The 19396-nt window shown below is 40.0% G+C and overlaps 1 protein-coding gene across 3 annotated transcripts in view; it reads left to right on the forward strand.

Annotated features, from left to right (window-relative positions):
- MYH11 (myosin, heavy chain 11, smooth muscle) overlaps positions 1-19396 on the forward strand; it is a 53047-nt gene that overhangs the window by 30567 nt on the left and 3084 nt on the right. For 2 of the 3 annotated variants that reach the window (XM_009876912.1, XM_009876913.1), the window contains 31 exons: positions 388-483; positions 861-979; positions 1136-1288; positions 1690-1863; positions 2064-2237; positions 2961-3075; positions 3628-3821; positions 3994-4115; positions 4218-4287; positions 4430-4590; positions 5429-5537; positions 6254-6385; positions 6686-6892; positions 7287-7424; positions 8073-8196; positions 8626-8797; positions 9374-9586; positions 9731-9875; positions 9964-10170; positions 10755-10859; positions 10962-11114; positions 11546-11794; positions 12042-12254; positions 12918-13130; positions 13773-13934; positions 14688-14816; positions 15365-15453; positions 15684-15807; positions 15953-16161; positions 16715-16823; positions 17613-17785. In XM_009876912.1, coding sequence (XP_009875214.1) covers positions 388-483; positions 861-979; positions 1136-1288; positions 1690-1863; positions 2064-2237; positions 2961-3075; positions 3628-3821; positions 3994-4115; positions 4218-4287; positions 4430-4590; positions 5429-5537; positions 6254-6385; positions 6686-6892; positions 7287-7424; positions 8073-8196; positions 8626-8797; positions 9374-9586; positions 9731-9875; positions 9964-10170; positions 10755-10859; positions 10962-11114; positions 11546-11794; positions 12042-12254; positions 12918-13130; positions 13773-13934; positions 14688-14816; positions 15365-15453; positions 15684-15807; positions 15953-16161; positions 16715-16823; positions 17613-17785 — 4753 coding nt within the window. Of the gene's footprint in view, positions 1-387; positions 484-860; positions 980-1135; positions 1289-1689; positions 1864-2063; positions 2238-2960; positions 3076-3627; positions 3822-3993; positions 4116-4217; positions 4288-4429; positions 4591-5428; positions 5538-6253; positions 6386-6685; positions 6893-7286; positions 7425-8072; positions 8197-8625; positions 8798-9373; positions 9587-9730; positions 9876-9963; positions 10171-10754; positions 10860-10961; positions 11115-11545; positions 11795-12041; positions 12255-12917; positions 13131-13772; positions 13935-14687; positions 14817-15364; positions 15454-15683; positions 15829-15952; positions 16162-16714; positions 16824-17612; positions 17790-19396 lie in introns of those variants that run through there. The other variant, XM_009876914.1, reaches the window with a different exon arrangement.

Consider the following 19396-nt stretch of genomic DNA (forward strand, 5'->3'; position numbering starts at 1 on the left):
ACTGCTCATAATGTATGGATTTTTTTTTTTCATTTTAAGACACAGATTGTCAAGTGACTGAGCAGGGAAGATGCTAACAGGTTACTGTGAGTGGGAGATGAACTCCTGAGACCTGGGGGTCTGCCTGGGGAGCCAGCACAGCTCAGCTTGGAAGGTGCTGGTGTTCCCAGACTGGCCTGTTACTCCACTGCACAGATTGCTCAGATGATACTCCAATAGCTCTCAAACTCCTGCACTTTACAGCACACTCTTTTGAAGTACACTTGGCTCTCTAAAAGAGGTGCAGGCTAACATAAACAATAGAATGAATCCTCATTATTACAGAGAACTGAGCTTTCAAAACGTGTCCATTCTGTTCCTCATTTATATTATCTCTTTTTCTTACAGCTATACTGAGGGTTGTTTCATCTGTCTTACAACTGGGTAATATTGTCTTCAAGAAGGAGAGAAACACTGACCAAGCCTCTATGCCAGACAATACTGGTATGATTTGCTACTTTAAAAAATGAGTTAACATTAAGAAATTAATAAAATAGCAGCTAAGTAAGCACTCTTTATCAGTATTTTTTAATTGTTACATACACACGTCACAAGCTTTAAAAAAGATATTTAAAATCACTCAATTAGGATTACCTTTTCTAGTAATCTTGAACCCATAAATTGATGAACAGTGACAGTGAATTTACTGCTTGGATCATGAATAACACTTATACAACAAGTGGTATCTCTTGCATGTACAATACAGGAGCTTTTAAGGAAGATAAATAACATCATGTACTTGCTGAGCTGCTCGTATTCACACTTACCGATCTGCTGAGAGAACATTCAATTTGAAATAAAATCTTGCTCTTTTATTCTAGCTGCACAAAAAGTGTGTCACCTGATGGGGATTAACGTGACAGATTTCACAAGATCTATTCTAACCCCAAGGATCAAAGTAGGACGAGATGTCGTTCAGAAAGCTCAGACCAAAGAACAGGTATTTACCTGCAGTCTGCTCAGCTCCCCCAAAACTATTCTCCTTTCTTTCTTTCTTATAACTCGTCTAAAGAGAAATGTCAGTTTTCCGTCTCATTACGCCTACAGAAACTAGCGGCTAATTTCTTCTTTCACTTACAATCTTCTTTTTTTTCAGGCGGACTTTGCCATAGAGGCTTTGGCCAAGGCACAATTTGAACGTCTTTTCCGTTGGATTCTAGCTCGAGTAAACAAAGCTCTTGATAAAACAAAGAGACAAGGCGCTTCCTTCTTGGGGATCCTCGATATTGCTGGATTTGAAATTTTCGAGGTACGTACTGCGAGAACCAAGTTGGCTAAACTCCTTATCCTGCAGTCGTTTGGATATAAGATGATAAAAAAAATAAAAATCTAAGTTCAGAGCCACAAAAATAACTTGGTTCTTCCAGGCCAGCTAGTAGCCTGTGGCCAACACAACCCACAGACATAGTGCACCTGGCTGCTTGCCTTTCCCTTGGGCAGGAGGGGCTGGGGGCTGGCAGCACATTCGTGCAGGGCTCAGCGTATAGAGTCAGGCTCTGCTTTTTGTGGTTTACTGAACAGGTCCCAGTACAGATGTACCACCTGAGAACTTACTGTAAATTTTCAATACCTTGTATTAGAAAAATACAGATCCTTTAAGTTTCCTCTTACTAACATTAGGAATTGATTTTATTTTTCCTTTTTCCTCAGATCAATTCCTTTGAGCAGCTGTGCATCAATTACACTAATGAGAAACTTCAACAGCTTTTCAACCACACAATGTTTATACTGGAGCAAGAGGAATACCAGCGAGAAGGCATTGAATGGAATTTCATTGACTTTGGCCTTGACTTGCAACCTTGCATTGAGCTGATCGAAAGACCGGTAAGATTGTACCTCTACAGGTGGGATAGTACATAGGTTTCATGAGGGTCAGTTATGCATCAGTACAATAAGAGAGCCATTGAAGGTATTTCAGATCCTTTGCTGCCCGGGAGGATTTGTAACATATGGGATAAAGGTGGTGCTGCTCTTTCTTTGTCTCTGCCTGTGATGATACTGATCTGGTTTTGCTCACATTGCAGACCAACCCTCCAGGTGTCCTGGCTCTGCTGGATGAAGAGTGCTGGTTCCCGAAAGCTACCGACACATCCTTTGTAGAGAAACTATGTCAAGAACAAGGCAACCATCCCAAATTCCAGAAGCCCAAGCAACTCAAGGATAAAACTGAGTTCTGTATAATGCACTATGCAGGAAAGGTATTGCACAGATTGAGCTATTTAAACTTAGGGAACTTGGATTGTTTGAAGCCCAAATGGTTAAAAAAATCCAAAACAGTTCAGTACCCACATTGATAAGGGGTGGCTTTGATTATATGCTGTATATATCACAGTACTATCTAGATTGGAAAAAAACTCCAACTTTTAACAGCATCGAGTGCAACTATTAAGCTAACACTGAGAAGTCCTCAACTGAACCATATCCCTACGCATTATATCTACAGGACTCTACCTCCAGGGATGGGGACTCCACCACTGCTCTAGGCAACCTGTTACAATGCCTAATAACACTTCCAGTAAAGAAATCCCTCTTCATATCCAATCTAAACCTCCCGTAGCACAACTTCAGGCCCTTTCCTCTTGCCAAGTTTGTGATTACCTCTTGTGCTTTAGTTACTTACCATACGAAATAAGATTTGCAAAACATCCATGGTTATGCTAAGATCACATTAAGACAAAAATAACCAACACCTGGGTTATTAAAACTCCAAGTAATTCAGATTCCTTTCTAGCAAGCAGATTTTTTCAAGGCAGGGAAGGTGCTCTGCCATGGATATGTACTCAACTCCGCTCTCAGCCATAGAAAGCTTTTCACGTTAATATTATTTGTATGATTTTGTGTCCATACAGTGCCCCGTGTTCTTAGACTCTCTAGATTTCTTTACCAAGAACCGATTTTTGACCTAGCACTGTTTCCTGCAGGTTACCTACAACGCAACTGCCTGGCTCACAAAGAACATGGATCCACTCAATGACAATGTGACTTCTCTGCTGAACCAATCTTCAGACAAATTTGTAGCAGATCTCTGGAAAGATGGTATGAATTGCAACTCTAAATCAGTGATGTAGTTTAAAAGGAGAAGCTTCACCAGAACTTTTTGACAGCCCACCCTTGCTGGCAGGACACAAGTGTGAAAGTAACAAGCACAGAAGAGACTCAACTAAGAAACAAGAATAATGTGTTCTAAAGACATATTTGTGGAAAGTATCATTAGAGATTATCATAGTGATTATTGACTTTAAGAATCACTGGGTAACAGATGGAAGTCAAGAGATGTTGTTTCTGGTTCTGACACAAACCTACCAACTGGATATTTTGCAGAAGGACTATCCTGTTTAGAGCAAACATAAAATGTACTCTGTGTGTTCAGTTGCTTCATTCTGTCACTAGCTAACAAAAGCTTCTCATTTTCATGCTTGACAGAAGTAGACTATTTACCTAGAAGGCTGTTCTAGTACTTTTGTCAGCACACCTCTACTGCATCAAAGATGTACCAGTCCTCTTCAGGAAGTAGCAGTTTAACAATGCATGTGACAAGTGTCTTGTTTGTATAAAACAGTTCGATTCACACTTTCTTTTCTGTTCCAGTGGATCGTATTGTTGGGCTAGACCAGATGGCCAAGATGACTGAAAGTTCACTCCCAAGTGCTTCAAAAACCAAGAAAGGCATGTTCCGTACTGTTGGACAACTCTATAAGGAGCAGCTGACCAAACTGATGACCACCTTAAGGAATACCAATCCCAACTTTGTCCGCTGTATCATTCCAAATCATGAAAAAAGGGTAAGTTTCAAATGCTCAGTTTTCAGGTTCCTAGCGTGTTATTTATGTCAGGCTGCTCACTGCATCAGCACGTCACAGAGCTGAACGATGTCTTCAAACATAGATATGAGAAGGTGGTAATATTTTTGTAAATTTCTGCTCTGCTAAAAATAACTTTCTGTTCACTTTTCAGGCTGGCAAACTTGATGCCCATTTAGTGCTGGAGCAGTTACGCTGCAATGGTGTCTTGGAAGGGATTCGTATCTGCCGGCAGGGATTCCCCAACAGGATTGTCTTCCAGGAGTTCCGTCAGCGGTAGGAATCCCTCACTGGACTGAATAGTGGTGTAATACACGTTTGTCTGTACAATATAATCTGATGCGTTTCAACCTCACTAACATCAACATTCTTTTTCAGATACGAAATTCTTGCTGCAAATGCTATTCCCAAAGGATTCATGGATGGAAAGCAGGCTTGTATACTGATGGTGAGGAAAGCATTTTTGATTCTATCGATAACCAGATCTGTACTTATATAAAAAGCTGTTGAGAGTGAACAGAAATGAGAAGTAAATTTTAGTACCCTAAACCTCAGCACTGGAGTTCACAAATGTCCCTGTTTTCCTCTAGATCAAAGCATTAGAACTTGATCCCAACTTGTACAGAATTGGACAGAGTAAAATCTTCTTCAGAACAGGCGTTCTGGCTCACCTGGAAGAAGAGAGAGACCTGAAGATCACAGACGTTATCATCACCTTCCAGGCTCAGTGCCGAGGCTACCTAGCAAGAAAGTAAGAATATGTACTAAGAAAATTAATGTCTTCTGCAGCAGAGTATCTACAGTAGCCTTTAGTTCTCTGTACAACAAACTGAAGACATTAAGACATTTTATTATTACCTATTACTTGTATTGCGTAAGAACTCAATTTGTGTCCAACGACGGACTCGTTTCCTGCCCAGAAAAGACATATTAGTATAAATACAGGGAAGCAATTCCATTGTGAGGCTACTTACACCCTCTGTACAGTAAGCTCCTTAAGGCAATGAGCAATCATTTCGACATATTTGTACAAGTGGGAGAAGGAGCATCCTGGCCTATGACTGAGTCTTATGCATTACTACAAGTAGCAGCACCGCTGGCATTTGTAAAACATAAAATAATTTCTTGCACAGCTTGGCCACGAAGCATTGATCATCTAGCATGATTTCAGTTAATATACATCATAAAAGTACTAACAATAATGCCTTTTTTCTTCACATGACTAAGGCTTTCAAATTGTTGAAATAGAATTTAAATATAACAGGTTTCAAGAATGATGATGAATGCAAGTTCTGAGTGCCTGAGTACTCTGGAAAGATGTTCACATCCAGAACTAGATCTATACTTTGTGGTTTGCAAACAGCCAAAAAACAGAGGAATAAATAAAATACCTGGAGTCTAAACAGTTATCTTTCCTCAAGAAAGCATAGACACCGTTTAAGTGACAAAAGAATTTGTCACTTTGACTTCTCAAACCACGTGGCCAATCAGCAGATTCTCATGCTGGAGCTTCTTTGCCTAATTTGTGTATCTTGCAGACACCTTGTATTCTCAGACTAAACTAATCTGCTTTATGTTTTTAATCGCAGAGCTTTCGCCAAGAGACAGCAACAGCTGACTGCAATGAAGGTTATCCAAAGAAATTGTGCTGCTTACCTGAAGCTGAGGAACTGGCAATGGTGGAGACTGTTCACTAAAGTGAGTGACTGCTGTTGGTAAATCTCTCCTCAGCTTTCCAAAAGAAATGAAGGGCACAAGGTTTTGAGGCACATCGTGTCAGGCACACTCCTTGTTCTAGAGTCCACTGAAGCTGATGGCAAGAGCCTCATTAGCTTCACAAAATTTTGGGCTAGAGATACTCTGGATAGTCATAAAATGCATTAACTTTAAAGTTAATTCTAGCTTGAGATGAAAAACTAGTTAAGCAGATTTTGTATGTGTGTGGACTTTTTTAATTGTGAGAAATGTAATACTTTAACAGGGCTAAATAATAAGACAGAATAAAACTGAATTTTATGAACATACCCACTTTTGTACCTATGAAGGACTCAGTAGCTCAGGAAGTCCCTAACTGGGACACTAAACTAATGTTCCTGCTAGGCACTCAGGCAAATTAAGTCTGTTTTCCTCTTGAAGAGGCCTGCCTTCTTCAAGAATTGCCTTCAGCGTGGATTCAGAAAACTGTTCCTACTTACATTCATTGGTTGCAAAGAATGTTTATTAACATGGTGACCGGAGCTTTATACGAAGTTGCTGGTTTAAAGGTGCTTATATCAAGCTTGGCTGGACAGTATTTGTCCACTACCTGAGCCACAACAGACAGTGCTGCCATTAGTGCCTGGCAGCTTTAAGTACCATGCTTGGTAACATAAATACTGACAGGAAATATTCTTAAAAATGACCTTTATTTTCAGGTGAAGCCATTGCTCCAAGTCACCCGCCAAGAGGAAGAAATGCAGGCCAAGGATGAAGAACTACAAAAAACAAAGGAAAGACAACAAAAAGCAGAGAGTGAATTGAAGGAGCTGGAACAGAAACACACACAGGTGACCTACAGCTCTGAGCCTTTGGGAAACACTAGCTGTTCTTTCACCATTTCTAGAAATTATTACCAAAAAAAGATGTCATTTTTCTTTGTACTCATGATTGTATTCACAGTGATGGTCCAGAACAAAAGTTCAGTGCACACAAGCTCCCAGTTGCTTCAGTAGAGCCCTAATGTTCACACAAGAACCTGTGGGAACCCAGGCTACAGCTGCCTGCCTGTACACTAGGACCATCTAGTAAAAAGTCACTGTGGGGCAATTCAAAATCCAAGTCTCAACTTCCTGTCTTCATTTGTGTAGCTTGTTGAAGAGAAGAACCTCCTCCAGGAGCAGCTTCAGGCAGAAACGGAACTGTATGCTGAAGCTGAAGAAATGAGAGTCCGTTTAGCTGCTAAGAAACAAGAGCTGGAGGAGATTCTGCATGAGATGGAAGCCAGAATTGAGGAAGAGGAAGAGCGCAGCCAGCAGTTGCAAGCAGAAAAGAAAAAGATGCAACAACAGATGCTGGTAAGGAAGCATAAGTGACAAGTACAGACCAAAACTTGTATTTCACAGATGAAAAATGGAGAGTGGCAAACCTCAGATCCTATGAAAGCGATTGCTATGCATCTCTCTGTAGAATGTGTCTATGCCACTGAAGTAAGACCATCAGTTGATGCCATTCTCCAGAGTTCTCTTCTTCTCCAACTCAATTTTAGAAAAAACTTTTCTCTAAAAAAAATATTTTAGCAAATCTTTCCTTCCAAATTACCAAGAATTACAGATTGTCTATTTCCTAATAAAAGCAAGAAAGTCCACAACATACCCCACATAAAGTGACAAACATTAATAATTTCCTGTAATCTAAGCAGTACTTTATTTCCAGAATTCATATTTTGTGGGTTTCTTTTTCCTCTCAAAGGACCTTGAGGAACAGCTGGAAGAAGAAGAAGCTGCAAGGCAAAAACTGCAACTTGAAAAAGTAACAGCAGATAGCAAGATAAAGAAAATGGAAGATGATATTCTCATAATGGAAGATCAGAATAACAAGCTAACCAAGGTACGTGCTGCGGGTCCATTTTCTTACTTTATGAAAATAGTGCAAGATGAGAGAAAAACTCTTTCACTAGAACAGGAATACTCTTGATTATTTAGTCTCATGGGTGCACAGATACATCAGACCATCAGTCCAGCTGCTATCAAATAAGTTTCTGAATTTTTCCATGCTCATTTGAACAATTCAAAATTGTGTACAACTACTGTTTTTGAGGTCTTTTGTAGTTACAATATTATCAAGCAAAATACCGACATCAGTCAAGCACAACATGTGGAAGACATCTTCTTTACTCCAACCAGAGTAAAGAGTTCTTTTGGTTTTCAACTAATTTCCACAATTTTCTTTATTAAAACTAAAAGTAAGCGTGTTTTCCAGTCCTTTTTGAAAGGCGATGCTCCTCTGGACTGTGTCCTGTACCTCCCAGCCATTGGAGTGAGTGCACGATTATAAATAGCAGCAGATTAGAGGATATGGAAGTCAGACACCCCTCCTCAGCTCCTCTCTAACTGACAAATTTAAACATATCACTACAACCTCAAGGAATACATCATAAAAAGATAGTACTGTGGACATTTTTAGTTTGCAAACCTTTGCTTCACAATCAGCAATGACAGGCACTTCTGTTAACATAAGTATTTTATTTTTCTGAAGGAAAGAAAACTCCTTGAGGAAAGAATAAGTGATCTAACAACAAATCTTGCAGAAGAGGAAGAAAAAGCCAAAAACCTAACAAAGCTGAAAAACAAACATGAATCTATGATTTCAGAACTTGAAGGTAACATGACCAAAAGTGTGTGGGGGGGGTGTCGCGGTTTTTTTTGCCTTGGCACACAGCAGAAGAATATAAACAGACTCCAGAGAAATTCTAAATATTTTGTGTGGCATTTTCCAAATTTCTTATGCTAAATCCATTTTGTGCATAAGAATCACCAAAACATCAGGGTGCATAAACCACAGAACTTTCTTTTTTTGGCATATACAAAAGAGCAGAGCAGAGAAAACTGAGGGAAAAAATTATGCTTCTTCAGGGTGGCCAGAAATGATGATGACAGTAAGGTATTGCATGTTGTTTCAGAACCACAATGACTTGTAGCTAAACGTATGGTCTTATTGGAGGCCAGAATGGTTTTTGCCTAAATTCAAAATTAGATTAAGGACTCCTTACACTAATGCACTCCCACGACCAAAATCCTTGCTTTTTCAGTGCGACTGAAGAAAGAAGAGAAGAACAGACAAGAACTGGAGAAAGTTAAGAGGAAGTTGGAAGGCGAGTCGAGTGATCTACATGAGCAAATTGCAGAGCTCCAGGCACAAATCGCTGAGCTGAAGGCACAACTAGCCAAGAAGGAAGAAGAGCTGCAGGCTGCTCTAGCCAGGTATTCTCTCCCGAATGTATATACAAGTTGAAAACCCAGGTTGGACCATGCCTCTCCCCTTCCCAGACACTGAGATGCTGCAGCCATAAATCCTATCTCTACATCCTCCCTGCATTCTTGTCCCATTTTCCAAATTTCCTTCGGGAAAATAAAAAAAAATAAAAAAGTTACACTATTGTTTGCCCAAAACACATAATCTTACCTCCAGATAATGAAAACATCTCTTCCCAATGGCATTGGCAGTGCTGTCAAGCAAAGAATGAAATGTAACAACATACTTCAAAGGCCAAAGTCAAAAATTACTTACGAGTCTGACCGTGATCCATTCCAGAGTCTCAGTGGATTTTTCTGTATAAATTTAAGAAGAACAATACTCAACTAAAACTTTTGCTGAACTAGTGATCAGCATCTCCAGGCACCGCATCCTGATAAAGGACAGTTGCCAGATTCTTTTTGCATCAGTCCCCTCTCTTTCTTTGGTACTTTCTTGCACAGAACCTGTAAAATCTCTGTATACTGATTTCCTCAAAGTGAAACGATGTTTTTAATATACAAAATGAAATATTCTCTTTTCAGGCTTGAAGATGAAACAAGTCAGAAGAACAATGCCCTCAAAAAGATCCGTGAATTGGAATCTCACATCTCTGACCTCCAGGAAGACTTAGAGTCTGAGAGAGCAGCAAGAAACAAAGCAGAAAAACAGAAGAGAGACCTAGGTGAAGAGCTGGAGGCTCTTAAGACAGAGCTTGAGGATACATTAGATACTACAGCCACTCAGCAAGAGCTCAGGTATGGAGATGTAGCACATAGGCCAAAAATACTTGTCACCAAGCTGAGTACAATACTGTCCAGTAACTGTGCAGTAGTGCTATTTTCCCAGTGGCTGAAACACTCCCTCCTGCTGCTGCTCCATTAATGTCTGTTACCTTCTAGAGCAAAGCGTGAACAGGAAGTCACAGTGCTGAAGAAAGCTCTGGAGGAGGAGACTCGAACTCATGAAGCTCAGGTCCAGGAGATGAGGCAAAAGCACACACAAGCTGTGGAAGAGCTAACAGAGCAGCTGGAACAATTTAAACGGGTAAACACAAGCTCATCTTATTGAAAACTATCCACTAGAAAACACAGCTTCCTTTTACAGATCATCTTTCCTCACTTCATGATTGTAGGCTAAAGCAAACTTGGATAAGACCAAACAGACACTGGAGAAAGACAATGCTGATCTAGCTAATGAAGTCAGGAGCCTGAACCAAGCCAAACAAGATGTGGAGCACAAAAAGAAGAAGCTGGAAGTACAGCTGCAAGAGTTACAGTCCAAATATACCGATGGAGAGCGTGTTCGGACAGAACTCAATGAAAAAGTTCATAAGCTACAGGTAGGAAGGAGTTTGACCTTTTGCTGGGATACCTTGGGCTTGAGAAGACCAGTACACACTCTTCTGTGAGGGTATATCTGGAGGAATAGCTTTTCTTTATTATTTTACATTAGTGGATAAATAAGAAAATATAATCCAAGTGCACCGACTTCTGACCAACTTGGGAAAAGGAAGCAAAATCCACAGAAATCCCCATTCCCCTTTGGGATTAACTGAAAGGAACATACTAGTCTTGCCTTATGAATACGACTACACTTTAATATATATCAATAAAATACTAAAGTAAACTAAACAAACTTACATTAGACCTTGGGGGTCTTAATACAGGCCACAAAGGTGACACATGCAGACACTGCAGAGTTTGTGTATAGTATTTAGTTCCACAGGATTTAAATTCCACATATTGTCCAGAAAAATTATGGCAAAATTGTGAACTCCAGTTAAGCAAGAAACACTGTTGGTGCTTGAGATGAGCTCAGAAGCATAGCAGCACTTTCAGATCCTGCTCAATCTAGAGCAAACTAAAGTCTGGAGAAAGAATTAAGACTTAATAAACTGCATTTATTCACTGTGGTGTCTCACAGGTTGAGGTTGAAAACGTTACTGGTTTGCTCAATGAAGCAGAAAGCAAGACAATCAAACTGACCAAAGATGTTGCAACCTTAGGATCTCAGCTACAAGATACACAGGTAATCTGGCATCCAGTAATAGCTCACCTACAGTATTTATAAAATCAACTATAAAAAGACCTAAACTAATAACTCTATTGCCAATTGATGTGGTGACTGTAGGAGCTGCTTCAGGAAGAAACACGACAGAAGCTAAATGTGTCTACCAAGCTTCGTCAGTTGGAGGATGAGAAGAACAGCTTGCAAGAGCAGTTGGATGAAGAAATAGAAGCAAAACAAAATCTGGAGAGACATATTTCAACACTGACAATACAGGTATCAGTGCCATAGCTAAATCACTAGCTCCATCACTGAGAGCTTTATCAGTAATTCCAGAGGTTTCAGATCTGTAGAACTCTCCTGGCACAGCACATGGAACTTCTGGGAACTAGTGCTGTTAGCCCAGATAGCATCAGTGAAGCTCCACAACGGAGCCAGCAAGTCCCTCTTTTCTTTAAAGTACGATCTCTAGCACAGGTAGAAATACAATGTAGCTCCCAAGATAGTCTTTCACCCTAGGCCTGTACATGCATACCAGTCTGTGGTCTGCCTCATTTTACGAAGGCTGAGTACGGGGTAACTGGTCACTAGCTTCATATGGGTCAAATTAGGTAAGATCTGTCAATCTTAATTGTCTCCTGGATGTCTTCTCTGACAAGCTTTGTTGCCACTGCTATAAAGATTTGTCTTCTGAATCCAAATTTCAGCTCTCTGACTCTAAGAAGAAGCTACAGGAATATTCCACCACAGTAGAAACCATGGAAGAAGGCAAAAAGAAACTTCAGAGAGAAATTGAAAGTCTCACACAACAGTTTGAGGAAAAGGCTGCTTCTTATGACAAACTGGAAAAAACCAAGAACAGACTCCAGCAGGAGCTGGATGACCTGGTGGTGGACTTGGACAACCAGCGTCAGCTGGTCTCCAACCTGGAGAAGAAACAGAAGAAGTTTGATCAGGTATGGATTTAAGATTCAACGTTGCTGTGTTATCACCTGACTTCTCTGGAAGTCCATTGGTTTAGTGAAAGATAAAACAGGGACAAAAAATAAACTAAATCTATTTACACACACACTGTTTAATTTTGTATTTATCTATCTTTATCAAAAAAATAGAGATTTTTCTCTGTCATTAATAACTTACAAGTCAACTGCAATGAAAAACCTATTAGTAATGACTTCCTGTCGTAACGCTACCTTTTTACAGATGCTAGCTGAAGAGAAAAATATCTCTTCAAAATACGCAGACGAAAGGGACAGAGCAGAAGCTGAAGCTAGAGAAAAAGAAACAAAAGCTTTGTCATTGGCCCGAGCACTTGAGGAGGCTTTGGAGGCCAAAGAAGAACTGGAGAGAACAAACAAAATGTTGAAAGCTGAAATGGAAGATCTTGTTAGCTCCAAAGACGATGTTGGCAAGAATGTAAGTTTTGGGCTTAGAACAATTTCACAACAACAACTTAAAATAGCAGCTAGCAGATCATTGTTTTCAGTGTGGGAAATTTGCTTTAGTACACAAATCCATTCAGCAAGATCAGATATTTCATAGAGAATTCAAAGGTTACTCCATTTGTCCCCAAACTTTTAAGAGACTCAGCAAAGTAACTGTAAGCCATCGCATGACGTGAAGCACAAAGACAACTGAAAAAAACATTAAAGAGATTCTAAATAATTTACTAGCTTATTAAGCAGTTTTGAAGTGGTAAACTCTGCAAATCTGGTTTTAATAGTTATATTTGACTTTGTCACCAGCCTAACATCTACTTGTATAGCTGCAGTAACTTTCCACTGATGTATTACCAATCACTTCTTACAGTGATACGATATTACTTCTAGTACTAAATAAATTCAATTACAATACTTGACTAAATTAAATTTAAAGTTTGGGATAAAGAAAATCTCAGGTTATTCTAAGGCACATTTGCAACTGTACAAAAAAAAAGATTATCATTTTCAGTGCAAATTAGTTCATCCATTGTCTACAGCTGATATTTTCAAATGTGGCCTATACTGCAGGTAAACTGTGTTTAACTAGAATTACTTTTATTTCTTATAAACAAGTTATTAAATTCTCATTGCTTGAAAGGTCCACGAATTGGAGAAATCTAAACGGACCCTTGAGCAGCAAGTAGAAGAGATGAAGACGCAATTAGAAGAGCTAGAAGACGAGCTACAGGCTGCTGAAGATGCCAAACTCAGGTTGGAGGTTAACATGCAGGCCTTGAAAGGCCAGTTTGAAAGAGATTTACAAGCCAGAGATGAACAGAATGAGGAAAAGAGAAGACAACTTCTTAAACAGGTACTACTCCCTATTACTTGCATTTGTGAATACCTAATCAAGCCAACTGAAAGCCTCTAGCATCACACCATTGTTAAATGTACCTTACTATAATGAAAACATTATACCGCCTTGTGCTTGACAAATAAATAAAAAAGTAGTTTATTTTACTGAAAAAGGCACGAAACCACGCAACAGTTTTTTTCGTGTTTCAGTAGCACATGCACCATTGCCAACAGATGTAGTAGGGTATCATTCCAACCAATAGAGTGTAAAACACACAAATAATTTCCGACAAAGTCAGAAATGCTCTATATTCTCAGTGCAAGTGAAAAAAGACAGCTTCTAATATACCTGCCATCTCAAGGTACACTGAATGGATCCAAAAGCACTGGAAATTAAAACAGACAGAACACTGCCTATTTTTACAGAAGTGTTATGACAGCAAGGACAACTCCTGTAGTCATGATCTTGTAATATACAGAATACAGAATCCAAACTGCTGAGTCCTTCCAAGAATCTTGATTTTTTTTGAACAAAATCTATCTTAACTTACAAGGAAATCACTATTAATAAAGATACAGGAGGCTGTATATGTTATTCAGGCAGTGTTTAAGAGTGCTCAAGGACTTTTCCTAAACTTAAATTTTCTTTAATGATCAGCTCCATGAATACGAAACGGAACTGGAAGATGAGCGGAAGCAACGTGCCCTGGCAGCTGCAGCCAAAAAGAAGCTGGAGATTGATGTTAAAGACCTAGAAAGCCAAGCTGATTCTGCTAACAAGGCTCGGGAAGAAGCCATCAAACAACTTCGCAAATTACAGGTATGTAATCCCACAAATATAGTCTTTCCTATTGCTGTCTTTTGTACAGCCACAGTACGAAGGTTAGGTGACATCTGCAAACTTGATGCCTGTTACAGATGACTGACTAGAGGAAGAGTTTTAACTAGACTCCCAGATTCAACTATCTGTGCTGTCAGGCTCAGTTTGAATGACAATGGAAAGCTTCACATGGCAAAGGAGTGGAAATCTTAAGTTTCGCCAAGGCAGAGAGTTTTCAGAATTCTCTGGCCAGCGTTCTTCTAGTACTGACTTACCCAGGTGTAGGAAAACATAGATTCCTATGAAGAAAAAGGGCTACAGGATGAAATCTATTACAGGGCTTCAATCCTGTTCTAATACTTGACTCAGAAGCACAAAAGACTTCAGAAATTATGTTGTCTCTGAATTGGCATTTTACTTTTTACACCATAAGTCTCCATAACAGCTGTTCTGTCATATGCTGACAGCTAAATAACAAAAAGGGATCTGAAAAATTAAGACTGCACATGTACTCAAATATTCAGACGAAATATGGCCAACAAGCATCACAAAAGCTGCAGTGTATAAGTGTTCTTCTTGGAATAGCATTTCAGACCTCTCCAATATGTACTAGCTGATCTCTCCAGAAAATTAAATTTAAGCAGGCATTATGACTATGTATATGTGTACGTGTTCTATTCCATCCAGATTTCTTTCTATTGGACTTGTAATAAAGCCAGACAAAAATAAATCTCTGTTATTCTTTTCAACAAGGCTCAGATGAAGGACTACCAACGAGAGCTGGATGATGCACGGGCAGCCAGAGAAGAAATATTTGCTACAGCCAGAGAAAATGAGAAGAAAGCAAAGGGCCTGGAAGCAGAACTCATTCAGCTTCAAGAGGTAAAGTGGGAACCTTGGAGCACTATGAAGCAGACTACACATGACCTTCAGTAGCAAAACAGAATGACAGTGAAATAACAGAATAGCTAACGGGGATGGAAAGCTGCGTAACAATTCCATGTGCTTCATGCACTCTGCTACAGTTGTTGGATCTACATCTGAGCATAGGCAGATTAAGCTGGAAAAAAATTCATCTTAGAGGAAGGCACAATTCACCAGTCTTAAAAGGAAATGAATTGTATGATCCAATACAAATTGTTTTCAATAGCTATAAAATTTCTGACGTCTTGTTAGTGCTATTAATTCCTATATGTATTAAATGTCAATCTGGTGACTAAAACCAATAAAATAAAAAACAGCCAAGAGGCTGGATAAAGTGTATTTCATTGTACTTCCCTAGGATTTATATGAATAGAATTTATTCCGTTAACAAGACAACCAATTTTATACCAGTTTTAGAAAGTTTACAGTCCTATGTAACATGCTATAACTGTTTGAGCATTTATTTGCTCACTTCTTTACTATGCTGCTTTTTCCTTTTCTCCTAGGATCTGGCTGCTGCAGAGAGAGCTCGCAAACAAGCAGATCTGGAGAAAGAAGAGATGGCAGAAGAACTTGCTAGTGCTACTTCTGGAAGGTAGGAATAGACTGGATTACTCACAAGGCTGGAAACAGGCTGCTGAACATCACATGGCTGCCAAGAGAAGACGTGTTCCTCTTTATCTGATCTTGAAAACAATATGCACACAAAGGACTAGTTTTGTTGAAATATCTTTCTCTTTTCTTTATGAATTATTGGTAGTTCCTAAGTTTCAGACACATTCAAATTGGTCAGAGTCATAACTACACACTTATTTAAACTTACAGGGCAAGCCTTCAGGATGAGAAACGGCGCCTGGAGGCAAGAATTGCCCAACTCGAGGAAGAGCTAGAAGAGGAACAAAGCAACATAGAGGCAATGGGTGATCGCATGAGGAAAGCAGTACAGCAGGTAGAGATCATTTCAACACATGTCACTTGCTGTTTGTATTCCAGCATAAGCTATTTGTGGTTCTGAATAAGTATTTGCGGAATTGCCACCTATAATTTCTTGGAAAGCATGCAACACTTGACAGTATGCGTTCTCACCCTTGTAGGCAGAGCAGCTGAACAATGAGCTGGCAACAGAGCGCTCAACTGCACAGAAGAATGAAAATGCTCGTCAGCAACTAGAGAGGCAGAACAAGGAGCTGAAGAGCAAGCTGCAGGAGATGGAGGGAGCAGTGAAGTCCAAATTCAAAGCTACAATTGCTGCTCTGGAGGCCAAAATTGCTTCTCTTGAAGAGCAATTGGAACAGGAAGCCAGGTATTGGTCTCCCAGAGGGCACAGCTGTTCATTGTTCCAGTTAATGAGACAGAAAATAAACAAAGGCATATGGGATTTGTATCATAGGGCTCTCAGTGCCTTTAAGGCTTGGTAAAGTCTCTCCCTTACTTAACATCTCTTACACATATGGTCAGTAACTTGAGTTGTTACAGGTTGTGGTTAAGAACCATTTAATTGGTGAAAAGTTCTACAAAGGCAAGGATCTGCTTTTTCAAGTAACCTTTTAAAGGAACTGCCCTGTGATCCTCCCAGATTAGTTGCTGTAACACACTGAGCCATTTGCAGGACTATTTCTTAAGGAAATCACGTTGTGTTTTAGAATAGATCTGTCAGAGCACCTCTAGCATACAGCAGCAAACACACATATTTGTTTTGACCAGAAGAACATGACCTTTAAGTTTCACTCAGAATTAATCTACTAAATTCAGCAAGGCCTTTAATATGTGGGTCCTTGGTACCAGTTTCCTGAGCAACATGCCTGAGGCTGGTGATGTCTACAGTCCATCATCAAGCATTGCACTGTCATTTGCAGAGAGAAGCAGGCTGCAGCCAAGACGTTGCGCCAGAAGGACAAGAAGCTGAAGGACGCATTGCTGCAGGTGGAGGACGAGAGAAAACAAGCAGAACAGTACAAAGATCAGGTATGAGACTGTCATGAGGGTTTCAGTCTGAGGCAAAGGGGTTTTCAGGTTTTACCCTAAGAAAGGAAGATTCCATGTTCTCCCTCAAAAAAATATCCCTCTGGAAAGCAAACTGCCTGTTTGGATTCTATGCTGGGAGAGCCATACAACCCCTTGCTAAAAGTTCATAGAAGTTCATAGAATGGCATAGGCTGGACGGGACCTTAGAGATCAGGGATGCCACCTCTCGACTAGACCTCGCAACACATGAAGACCGAGCGGGAATCGAACCCGCGACCTCAGTGTTGATCCTTGCTGCCAGCACCGTGCTCAAACCACTGAGCTAACCGGCCCCCTCAAGGATGGGACAAAGAATTCGTCCATACTGAGTCAAGTGCACTAGTCCTTGTCAATCAGCCGGCTGCAATAGTCTAGTACTGTGCAGTCAGACAGGACTGTGAATAAGGTCCTTATTGGTATGTGAATGAAGATGATGAACACGTTTTAAAATTTTAGCTTTACCTAATGCACACCATGCTACAAGCCAGAAAAGCAGAAGTAGGACTCTACAGCAAAAAAAAAAAAACAAACCCAAACAAACCAAGCAAGGTAGTATCTGAATGTACTATCAGCAAAATGAACTTGCACAAAGCAAACTTATTTTCATGTATTTTTTAAATTTTGAACTTCTGCCTTTCATTCGGGCCACGTTTCAGTACAACTCTAAAGGGAGGTATGAAATTAAAATGAGGAATGTAAAACTATTAGATCAGTTTTGAATTAAAGCATTACTCTATAATTTTTCTTTAGGCTGAAAAGGGCAACACACGACTCAAGCAACTGAAAAGGCAGCTGGAGGAGGCTGAGGAAGAATCTCAGCGTATCAACGCAAACCGCAGGAAGCTGCAGAGAGAGCTGGATGAAGCAACTGAGAGTAACGAAGCTCTGGGCCGTGAGGTTGCAGCACTGAAGAGCAAGCTCAGGTAGAGTACCCTTGCTTGGGATAGCTGTTCCCACATATTGACAGCCTTGAAATAGAATAAACTGGAGAAAAAGAAAAAACCAGAAAGAACAGGCACTGATAATGCTGCAAAGTTACCCCTTGTATTAGCTCGGCAGATACAACTAAAGGCCACGTCAGAAGGTAAAGCACATTTCATAGACTGCAGCAGTCTCAGGATTTCATCTGTGAACAACTGTGCTAACATGGCACAGGCCTTACTTTCTTTCTAATCGAAACTCCTGTTGGCTTAAACAGGAACAGAGTTAGGCTTGGCTGCTTTTGAAAACACCCCTTATACAATGGCTGTATCTACTTGTACAGAAGCAGTCACAAAAGTGTAGAACCGCTTGTGCTTTTCACACATGCACAGCTCACGACGACTGTAAACAGTCTGGGACAACATCACAGGCTGCACAAGGCAAAGCACTGATATGACGCATCCAAAGGTCTCTTTGGCCTTCACCACAAAGGGATTCGGTGTATTCAGGCCAAGGAGAAAATCAAAATGTCCCTTTGCATTTTCTCATTAAAACTGACTGTGAACAAGATAAAGTGACCAGTCAGCTACATACCTGAGGTCTCTCCCGTGCACTCAGTGGGTTTGAAAACACCAAATCACTGAAATAAAGAGGCTGATTTGAATTACAAGGAAATTGCTCTGCACACATCAACACACCATAAAACCTTGTTTTCTACCTAAACCCAACAGCATTTCAGATGAAAGTAAAGCACCTGCCTAGTTGTGCTCTTGATGCAGCTTGCTAGCCTCTTTATCAGTAACTTGCATGAACTTTCAGATGTGAATTTACTTCAAAGTAAGAGTTAGGGATGTGGTAGCCTTGTCAACTAGCATCATCTTAGGTGGTGCATACTCCTGGCTGCTTTACAACAGAGTGGCTGTGTCCAGCCTTTTTTTACATAGAATCGCATAAGATTCATTTTTGTTTTATCTAAATGTAATATAATTGGCTGTAATGTACTTTGTTTAATTATTTAAAAGTAACCTACCTACCTCTAATCATGACCATGTGCTTAGTGTAACTGCCCGGGACTCTTTATCTCTGTTTCAGAGGGACACAGGAACCTTCGCATGACTAAGCAGGTACCATGCCTTCAACTTTGCAGCTAGCTTGTGTTGCACAAATTTCCATTTTCTTTGGCCCAAGTAAAAATTACGTGAGGTTTCTGCAAACTGTGAAGGCTTGGATATCTTGGCATTAATTGGTTTATCAAAAGAGACAAATATTACAATAATTTAGCTACTATGAGCTGTTCATCAGCAATACATCTTTCTTACCAGTAGGTTATGTATTGATGTAGATTTACCAACATTGCATTCTCACAGCTCTACCAAGAGAGTACCTAATGAAGTACTCTGACTTTTTCTGCATGAAAATTGTCCTTTTTGCACCTCATCTTTGTGCATAGCCACAAAGATCAAAATTTTTCAAAATCAAACACACCACTGATGAGTAAAATCGATTTCAAGGACTAATGAACATGAAGTGTCACAGCATGTCATTAGACTTTCACAGTATTTCTTACACACTTGGCAATGCTGACCCTAAGGTAAGGTCCTATCTAACTCACC

This window comes from Apaloderma vittatum, unplaced genomic scaffold (assembly GCF_000703405.1).
Source record: "Apaloderma vittatum isolate BGI_N311 unplaced genomic scaffold, ASM70340v1 scaffold25339, whole genome shotgun sequence".
In the NCBI taxonomy this organism is placed as follows: domain Eukaryota; kingdom Metazoa; phylum Chordata; class Aves; order Trogoniformes; family Trogonidae; genus Apaloderma; species Apaloderma vittatum.